The sequence below is a fragment of the Penaeus chinensis genome, chromosome 33 (genome assembly GCF_019202785.1).
Source record: "Penaeus chinensis breed Huanghai No. 1 chromosome 33, ASM1920278v2, whole genome shotgun sequence".
In the NCBI taxonomy this organism is placed as follows: Eukaryota; Metazoa; Arthropoda; class Malacostraca; order Decapoda; family Penaeidae; genus Penaeus; species Penaeus chinensis.
The window spans coordinates 35,048,439-35,058,438 of NC_061851.1; the positions used below are offsets into that span (position 1 = coordinate 35,048,439).

Here is a 10,000-nt window from a genome sequence, read left to right on the forward strand (position 1 = left end):
CCCCTACCCCCTGTTCGTTGTTGTCGTAGGGGGAGGGGGGCTTAGAGGACAGAGTCAGGCCCTATATAGAGGATTTAATTTGTTACATTGGATATAAAATGCTGAAAGCAACAGAAACTTTACAGCATATGAGTTCGTCAGCTTTACAAAATACGGCCGAATTATGTTATTTATTTAATTTCTATTATTCCTTCATCTAAATATTAATTTAAACTTATGAAAAGTGTAACATCACCTGACTAAAAACATAAGAGAATCTTTCATCAGCACTTAGCGCTAACCAAGATAACTGAACCTATAGTTCAGCAATTCTGCAAATACCATTGTCAAAGGACCCAGTATGCTATAAAAGGATCGCAAACAAAAGACCGTTAGACTGTTTAGCCAATTTTTATCAAAGGAAAACGTATTTTGTGATATGAAAATTTATGGTATCTTATCATTATTATCTGTTTGTTTTTGTAACTTTATTCTTATCTTTAATGTTGCAGGTATTGCTATTAACCTATATATTATTGTTAAGTAGAGATCAATGCTCACCCGTAATATCTAAGTAAAATATTTGAAGATAAAAAGATGAGAGCGATAGAGATATACAGCCTAACATATATATATATATATATATATATATATATACACACACACATACATATATATGTATACACATATATATTATCATCATCATCAAGGGGCTAACGCCGACGGGGGTGCATGGCCGCATCCACCCTTCGCTTCCAGCCACGTGGGTCTCAATGGCGAGTCTCCAGGCAGGCCCTCGGCCCATCTCTAACTCTTTGCGACAGGACTCGTCGAGCTGCCCAAGCCAAGACCTCCTAGGTCGTCCCACGGGCCTCCTCCACCCAGGATTGTCTCGCAGAGAGACCTGATGGGCAGGGTCATCTATAGGGAAACGAGCTAGGTGCCCATATAACCTGAGTTGGCGCTCCCGGATTATGCAAGTAACTGTACCCATGATGTGGCGAAGAGACTTGTTACGAAAGGCATCGAGACGAGACTCCAAGGCACTAGATACCGTCCAGGTTTCGCTTCCATAGAGCAAAACTGACAGTATCAAGGCCTTGATGACACGTAGCTTGGTCCTTCTGCATAGATACTGACATCTCCAAATGCTCTTGTTGATTGAGTTCATGACTCCTGCTCCCAGACAAATCCGTCTACTGACTTCTTGCTTGGTCTGACAGCCCAGATATATGGACTACACTACAAAGGTATGCAAAGCTCTCTGTGACTTAAACGTCCTCACTACAAGCATGGATCGACTGAATGGCCCCCAAAGTCCTGGATCTTGGTGTAAAAGGTTATAGATGGCACCTTAAAACATTGGTTATGCAAGGGTAGACATAGTGGTTACACCGACTTGACTCGTTATTGATGAAAAGTACAGCACAGATATGGTAACACACGAGACGGGTCTTGGGTAAGTGCTGAGTGCGGGATTGCGTGGTCCTGCCCTCCAGCCCTGAGAGGCCAGAGGCTAGGTGGCGACCTTGACACGACGAGCGCTAGGCACGAACTCTGTAAACCCGGGTCATCCTTGGCCATAAATAGCGAGCGTCCACCGGAACGCGACGTGGAAACTTCAGCTGCAGGAAGCGTGGGACTTGTGACAGCTGCTTAATGACATGCATACTTGGTCTTGGTCCAAGAGCTCTCTAAGCCCAAGGGCTTCGCCTCATTGCTAAATGCATCAAGAGCCGCCACCAGTGACTCCAGAGACTCAGATAGGATAGCAACATCATCGGCAAAATCAAGGTCTGAGACCCTGATATTGCCCAGTGTTGCCCAGTGTTGCTCCATACTGACTTTGAATAGTAGCTCTGCCCATTATCCAGTCCATGCAGGTGTTGAAAAGTGTTGGTGCAAGGGCACAGCCTTACCTCACCTCTGAATTAACAGGGAAGTTCAACAGGCCCTCACCATACTTTACAGCACTTTCTGTACCGGTATATAGGCTTAATAGGCCATTAATTCGTGTCGGAATTCCCCTAAGCCTCAATTCTCCCATAGCGATTCTCGATGCACCGTGTCCTACGCCTTCTTGAGGTCGATGTAGGCTGCAAGCAACCAACGACCGTACTCACGACGGCGTTCCACAATTGCTCGAAGCGCTAGGATTCGGTCTATTGTGGACTTGCCAGGAGTGAATCCAGATTGCTCCGGTCTCTGGTGCTTTAGTAGGTGGTCGCGGATCAGTTTCAGAAGTATGTGGGCGAAACACTTGCCTTGTATACTGAGTAGTGTAATGCCACGGTAGTTGTTACAGTCCCAACGGTCCCCTTTCCCCTTCCATATATATATATATATATATATATATATATATATATATATATATATATATATACGTGCTTCAGTCTGTAAGTATTGTTTTCGATGGCCTCTGTATTTACTAATAAATGCACCATCAGCACTGATAGAAAGACAGACAGGGACAAGTAGTGGGAGGAAGAGAGAGAGAGAGAGAGAGAGAGAGAGAGAGAGAGAGAGAGAGAGAGAGAGAGAGAGAGAGAGAGCGATCGATTAGGCAAGAACAAAAGAAGCCAAAGACTTCTCACGTAAATGTGCTTTGGAATGACCCTTTCTAATACCTCTGAATTCATTTAACCAATACGTTATTGAAATAGATCAGATGCAATAATCTTGAAATACCTATCTTGAAGGCATTTATTTGATGCAGTCAAAAACAAACTAAGAGGTTTCATCAGAGTATTCATTTTTTTATGTATTTATTTATTTATTCTTTTATTTATTTTTTTTCTTACAATAATGATTTTCAAAAAAGTGCTAACTCTCTGAGACCCAATAAACAGAGCCCTTGCTAAAATTTCGAAAGCTGCTTTAGTCTTCCATTATTTTTTCGTCTCTTTTGGCCAGCCCAGGAGCATAGGCCTCTGAGGCCTGGAAGATTAACTTTGGTTTCGTGTATCGTGAATTTAATTCCCCTTCATACATTCTCTAACTCGGATTAAGGTCTCAAGTCTCTGTGGTGAATCTAATACACTCATTTATTATTAATTTATTTTCTTCTAAATGAATGATATGAAAGGGACTTTACGTACAGCTGTTATACATCAATCATGCTGAGAAGCAGGAAGAAAAACAATCTGGAGATTCACTGATTATTATTTTCAAATAAATAGAAAGATTTGTTAGTTAACTTTGTGAAAAAATGCAAGGCTTTCACCGTGTGCACGCAACCCTAAAACAGGGTTGTCAAGCATGTGACACTCACATGAGGCCCTCGGCCCACTTGCTGCTCTTGTTTTTGCATGATTTAACTGCATTTCACATGTTATATTATCATTACTCTAGCTGAATCAGATGTCCCTTTTGTCTTTAAGTATTATTGATTTATAACTGTTATTTTCATGCTTCAGACAGCATATATGTTAATCTTAAGCTTGTCTATTATCTACTGTGCTTGATAGTATTGAAGAATTTTTCAGTGATCTGTAAATCTACCTTTCTCGCTTTTTTGTTACTCCCCTAATTGAATATTTGAATTGACCACAGTTGTCACCTGGACCGCACAGTGTGTACTGTGTACTCGTAGTAAATGGGTTCGACCTACTTGCCCTAAATGAACCATGCTTAAGACCAGTATTTAACTTTGAGTTGGTAAATTGCATTGAGAGCGTTCAGTTAGCCGTGCCACACTAGATACAGGTGGGGAAGGGTGTTAAACACACACACACACACACACACACACACACACACACACACACACACACACACACACACACACACACACACACACACACACACACACAAACACACACACACACACACACGCACGCACGCACACGCACGCACGCACACGCACACGCACACGCACACGCACACGCACACGCACACGCACACACACACACACACACACACACACACACAATTTGTGCAGTATACAGAAGTCCAGGTCTTCTGTATACCAGAGACTGGTGGTTACATTTCATTGTGTCCCGCGAATCACAGCCTCAGACTTACTTAACGTGACATCAAATGATTCAACCAGGGTATTTGGCGCTGCAACCATTATGTCGCTACCTAGTTGAAGCTCTCTCCTGACGGCATTGCTTTACTGTTTTCGAAACTAGACAGTGAACAATGACGTAAGGATATGGTTAGTACCTACAGTATCAAGTCTCGTGGCAGAATTATGATAGTCCCAACCGCATGGCTGCCCTGGTAAAACAAGCATGAAGATCGTCTACCTGAAAAAAGACCGTTAGCAGGTTCTAAAATCCCGTTCGAGTCAATTGATAATATATAAATTTTCAGCAGTATGAAGTGACAAAGGGCCAGCGATGATTCATTTAACTAGAACAAACTACCAAACTAGTAAATAATGATATGGTGGCCTATATTTGGTAAGGTTATGGAAGCTCACCCAGAGAGTAATTGTATGCGGCGACTCCAGCATTACCTCTGCTGTTGGAAGAACTTGTGATCAATCTCTCGTTTGTTTGCATATGATTTATCTAAATATGGAAGTATTTTCGTGTGTTTCAGATTGTCAGTATTTGCATTGCCATTTATTAACATTATCACTATTTACTTCAGTTGTATTACCCTGTTAGAATCATATCTACATTTGATTTTATCATCGTAACTAATTCTTACCTCTTGATATTCACCTTCCTCGATCGCTCGACAGAAGGATCGCTCCATGAAGGGCCAAATGCGACTTTCGGCCACGCTGGCGGCGCTGGTGGTGGTTGCGGCGTCGTCCGGAGAGCCGCAGAACCCCACGCAGGGGATGGATCTGCTCAACTTCATTCTGACGGAAGGAGACCCGAAGACGGTTGGTTGTTCCAATGAACTCATTGTTTTTCATTGACTCTTGTCCATTAGCCACAGTTAATGGTGCAATCGTCTACAGCTGTTTCAGATTATTCTGTTGTATGGGCTATTTGTATGCCACTCACCCATGCGTTACTCATTACTCACTACAATCAACGAATCAACCGATTGATCATTAATTAACCCATACATAGCATGCCTTGCTCTCTTGTACTTGTTAATCCACACATTCTCATTAGAAAAAAAAAAAAAAAAAATCTACCGATAGTCAACGCGTAATCTTCACCTCCACAGCAACTCTGCGGATACTTAACGTGTCATCCGCCGCTCGGGAGAGAAGATTGCCCTGAGGGAACGCTTTTCGTCGAAGGAGTGAGGCAGTTTGGATGCTGTGGCGCCTGCGTTCGGTTTTTGCGTGAGTTTCAAGTGTATGGGTAGATACAGAGACAGAGAGAGAGAGAGGACACGAAAACGGAGAGGAGAGGGAAAAAGAGAAGGAGGGAGACGGAAAGACAGACAGACAGAATGAGAGAATGAAAGCGAGAGAGAGAGAGAGAGAGAGAGAGAGAGAGAGAGAGAGAGAGAGAGAGAGAGAGAGAGAGAGAGAGAGAGAGAGAGAGAGAAAAAAAGTTAGAGAGATAGAGAGAAAAAGTTAGAGAGATAGAGAGAATGAATGAGAGAGAGAGAGAATGAATGAGAGAGAGAAAATAAATGAGAGAGAGAAAATGAATGAGAGAGAGAGAGAATTAGAGAGATAGAGAATGAATGAGAGAGAGAGAGAGAGAGAGAGAGAGAGAGAGAGAGAGAGAGAGAGAGAGAGAGAGAGAGAGAGAGAGAGAGAGAGCGAGAGAGAGAGAAAGAAAGAAAGAAAGAAAGAGAGGAGGGTGGAGGAGAAAGAACAAGAGCAAAGGAAGGCAGCTGACTCAGTCAAGCAGAAATAATCTTGAATAAGACAAGCGCCCGTTTACGGTTTCGTTTTGTTCAGTGCATCCGAAGAGGGAAACTTCAAAATGTTCTTTCACTCTTTGACTCTTTATCTCTCTTTCTGTAGGCCTTCCTTTGCCTCTGCCAGTCTACCTGTCTGTCTTTCTCTCTCTCTCTCTCTCTCTCTCTCTCTCTCTCTCTCTCTCTCTCTCTCTCTCTCTCTCTCTCTCTCTCTCTCTCTCTTTCTCTATCTCTCTCTCTTTCTTTAACACGTATGTGTAATGAGCGTGGCAAAAGTGACAGCCAGCGGCCTATTGTTTTTTGTTTTTTTTTAAAGGTTCGGTGCCTCAACTTTTTGTCAGCTTTTATGGTTGTCTTCCTGAAAGCATCGGTAGTAAACCATTTTTGGTATCTTTACTTTAGTCTTATGCCAGGAATCAAGTGAAATTGACTGGCAAAAGTTGCATAAACAGGTTGAGATCAAAATTATGTTTTTACGCTTCACTGCTTTCCTCAAGTCATGATGAATCAATGAGTTACGTTGTTCAGCATGATTGCTCTGTGTATTTCAGAGTGTTCAGATCTTCTAGAATACTCATTAACAAGTCAAAGCTGCCATGAGCGCAGTGTTCTCAGTTGCTGAGATTTTTTTCCATAACTGGAAAGATATCCCCTTGCCTTTTGCTAGCAGAACGACGTACTGATGCTTTCCCTTTTTCCTCTCCCTCTCCCTCTCCCTCTCTCTCTCCCTCTCCCTCTCCCTCTCCCTCTCCCCCCCTCTCTCTCTCTTTCTCTCTCTCTCTCTCTCTTTACCTCTCTGCCTTACCCCTCTCCCATTTATCCTTTCCTCCCCTTCCCTTGCCTTGTCCTCCTTCGCTCACTCCCCTCAAGGTATTCTGTAACCCATAGGTTCTCAGAGTGGAGGCCCGACCCACAGAGGGGTTGCAAAATAATTTTCATGGGTCGCGAGATCCTGAAACCCCTCCTCCTTCTCTTCTTTCTTCCACGACCCATCCTAACGTTTCTAATACTTGTAAGCGGTGGTCGACCAGCTCTTTGCTCGATAGTGCATCATACAACTACGTTATGTTTACATACTTTCATATGTATGCATGCGTTATAGTGATTGCCAAAACTGCTTGGCTGCATAAGGACACCTGTTATGTTACCTGTTGTTTGTATAGGTAATAGCCAATTTGGGTAATTTCCTTGTATTATTTTATGGATCAGAATACACGTGTCATATTTTTGTTTCTGTTGTACTTTTAGCCATTTTAGTTTGTTTATATGTGGTGTGATGTGGTCATATTTATTTAAATTTCCCAGTGCTACTCTTGCCGCGAAGTTCTGTAGTTTCTGTGTCCTTTGTATTTGTGTTTTGTTTGTGGAACCCCAGATGTTAAGACAGTAGTTAAGGATACTAAGTGCTAGTGTTTGTATAACAGCAATTCTTGTTTCTGTGGGTATTTTATTTTTTATATGATTCAAGTATATCAGTGTGCCCATTACTTTTCTGTAGATGTGATCAATGTGTGTCTCGAATGTCATGTATCTATCTACGTGTACCCCTAGGTTGTTTACTGTTGTGTTGGGTTTGATGAAGCAACCTTGGAAATCAATAACTGTATCTGTGGGTATTTTTGCTATGTTCTGACGGCTGCCAATGAAAATACATTGTGTTTTTTGTGGATTTAGTTTCAGGCCATTCATATCGAAGTAATTTTTTGCTTCTGTTAGGGTCTGTTTAGTCTTTTCTATCAACTCATTTAGATTGTCTACAGAGGCAGCGTGAAGAAATTGAGAGTCGTCGGCGTACTGAACAAGAAGACAGTTTTTTGCAATTAATGACAAATCATTTATGAATATAGTAAATAAGATTGGGCCAAGGATTGAGCCTTGTGGAACACCGAACGAAACTGATTGCATTGATGATACTTTTTCATGGATTTTTACTGATTGAGTTCTCGCGGACAGGTAACTTTTGAACCAGAAATTATCAATTTCGTGATTTGTTAGTTTGTTTAAAAGTAATTCATGGCTGACACTGTCAAAGGCCTTCGATAAATCACATAGAGTGAGCAAATTGATCTGGTTATTGTCTATATTATTATATATTTCATTTGTGACTTTTAGTAATGCCGTTTCGGTTGATAATTTATTCCTAAAACCGTGTTGCGTGTTAGATATAAGGTTATTCGCTTCTAAAAATGTTGTTAATTGGTTTGCAACTATTTTTTCGAGAACTTTAGATATTACTGGTAGTATAGTGATGGGTCGATAATTATTGATTTCGTCTCTGTCACCGGATTTGAAAATCGGAGTTATGATGCCATGTTTCCAAAGTGATGGATAAACACCGGTGACTATAGATGTATTAATAATTACTGTCAGATAGTATGCAATTGCTGGTAAACTATCGTTTATGAAACGATGTGCAATTCCATCTGCTCCCACTGAATTTGTCTTTTTTAAGTGTTTTATTGTTAGGATAATTGTTTCTACTTCTACTGGTTGCGGTCTGAAGAAGTTTGTTGTAGTGTTCGTTTCGTTTATGTTGTGTTGATATGTGGGGGCGGTTGTCTGTTCAAAAGTGCGTCTACCTACTTCTGCAAAGAAGTTATTAAAGTATTCTGTATTATTTATGGAATTTGGGGAGGTGTCTGTATTTTGTTTCTTCTTAGGCACTAATGTATTTACTAGTTTCCACGTTTCAGCAGAATCGCTTCTGCATTCATTGAACTTATTTTTAAAATAATTAGTTTTCGCCCAGCGGAGGAGTGTTTTCACATTTTTCTTCTTTTGTTTGTATTCAGCCTGAAGGGTGGAGTCAAATCTGTTTATCTTGAGAGCTTTGTGAGTATTATTTCTATCATTTATGGCCCTCTTAATGTTGTCATTTATCCAGGGGGCGGGAGGACGCCTAACTGTTTTTGTTTTAAAAGGAGCGCAGGCATCGATGCCGTTCTTTATCACGTTTGTAAGAATATTAACTTGTCTGTCAACGTCGTCAGTTGTTAAGATCTCTGACAGTGACGAGTCATTGGCTATAATATGTTGACAGAATAATTGAGGATCGTACTGCGTTAGGTCGCGAGAGGTTTTACTGACTGGTTTTCGCTTTGTCTTTACTATATTCAAGGTCAAGGTTATAAGCTCGTGATCAGCAATGTGGCATGGAACAGCGTCTGCGTGTAGTGTAATATCGGGTCTGTTTGTTATTATAACATCTAATATGGATGAGGTGTTTTCTGTAATCCTTGTAGGCTTCTTTATAAGTTGTTTTAATTTGTTTTTGTTAATTATCCCATTTAATTTTGCATTTGGTTTACTTAGATCGTCATTGCAGGGGCAGTGAGTGGCGAATCTAAGTAATTTGTTGGGGGTCGCATCCGAAATAAAGTTTGAGAACCCCTGCTCCAACCTCCCTTCACCTTTGCTCTCCACCTCCATCTCAGCTCCTTCCAACCCCAGAGTACAACGAAACCCAGTGCACGGGGAGCATCGACCCAAACTTCGGCGGCGGCTACGGGATCCTGCAGGACCTCCAGGACGAGGAGAGGAACGGGAGGGTGGCTTCACTTCCTGACGACGACCTCAACATCGTGCACTCGAGATGGTGCGATTACTCCCTGGGATGCTACAACGGCACCTGTCTGCCTGGTGAGGACGGCGCTCAGGCTGACGTCCTTTATGGGTCAATTTTGCTTCCATAGTTACTTTTCTTTGTGCTGATATTATCATCAATGTCATCATCGTCATTATTTATATATTTGATGTATTTGATTATGATGGTGATGTTGTTATCATTATTATTGTTGGTATAATCACCGTTACTGTTGCTGGAATTATTGTTATTGTTATTGTTATTTTTATTTTTGTTATTGTACCACTACTACTGCTACTACTATTTTAAAATGATATAATCAGTATTACCAAACCCCATATCTCTTTCTCTCGTCGCTATCGTTGATTTCTTTGCCTTATCGTTTCCACTACCAAATCCCAGTTTCGTCTCGAGCAATATCGTAATAATGACCACCTTCTTAGCCGAGTCTCCCTCCCGCAGACGAGGACGGGCGCGGGTGTCGCTTCGTCCGGGACAGGTACGACGAGGCGCGGGCGAACGGGGACTACGAGGCCTACCGCGACGACTACCGCTGGAGGCCCGAGTGCTCGCCCGACGGGACTTACGAACCCAAGCAGTGCAAGGGGCCCGCCAGCGAGGCCAGGTGGGGCGATCGCGGTCCCGGGCCCTTCCGCT

General features: G+C 42.1%; 1 protein-coding gene across 1 annotated transcript in view; it reads left to right on the forward strand.

Annotated features, from left to right (window-relative positions):
• Window positions 1-10,000, forward strand: part of LOC125043332 — a 17,102-nt gene that overhangs the window by 649 nt on the left and 6,453 nt on the right. Inside the window, exons 2-5 of the mRNA XM_047639415.1 lie at window positions 4,670-4,816; window positions 5,110-5,230; window positions 9,211-9,399; window positions 9,806-9,968. Coding sequence (XP_047495371.1) covers window positions 4,682-4,816; window positions 5,110-5,230; window positions 9,211-9,399; window positions 9,806-9,968 — 608 coding nt within the window. The 5' untranslated portion in view covers window positions 4,670-4,681. The remainder of the gene's footprint in view (window positions 1-4,669; window positions 4,817-5,109; window positions 5,231-9,210; window positions 9,400-9,805; window positions 9,969-10,000) is intronic.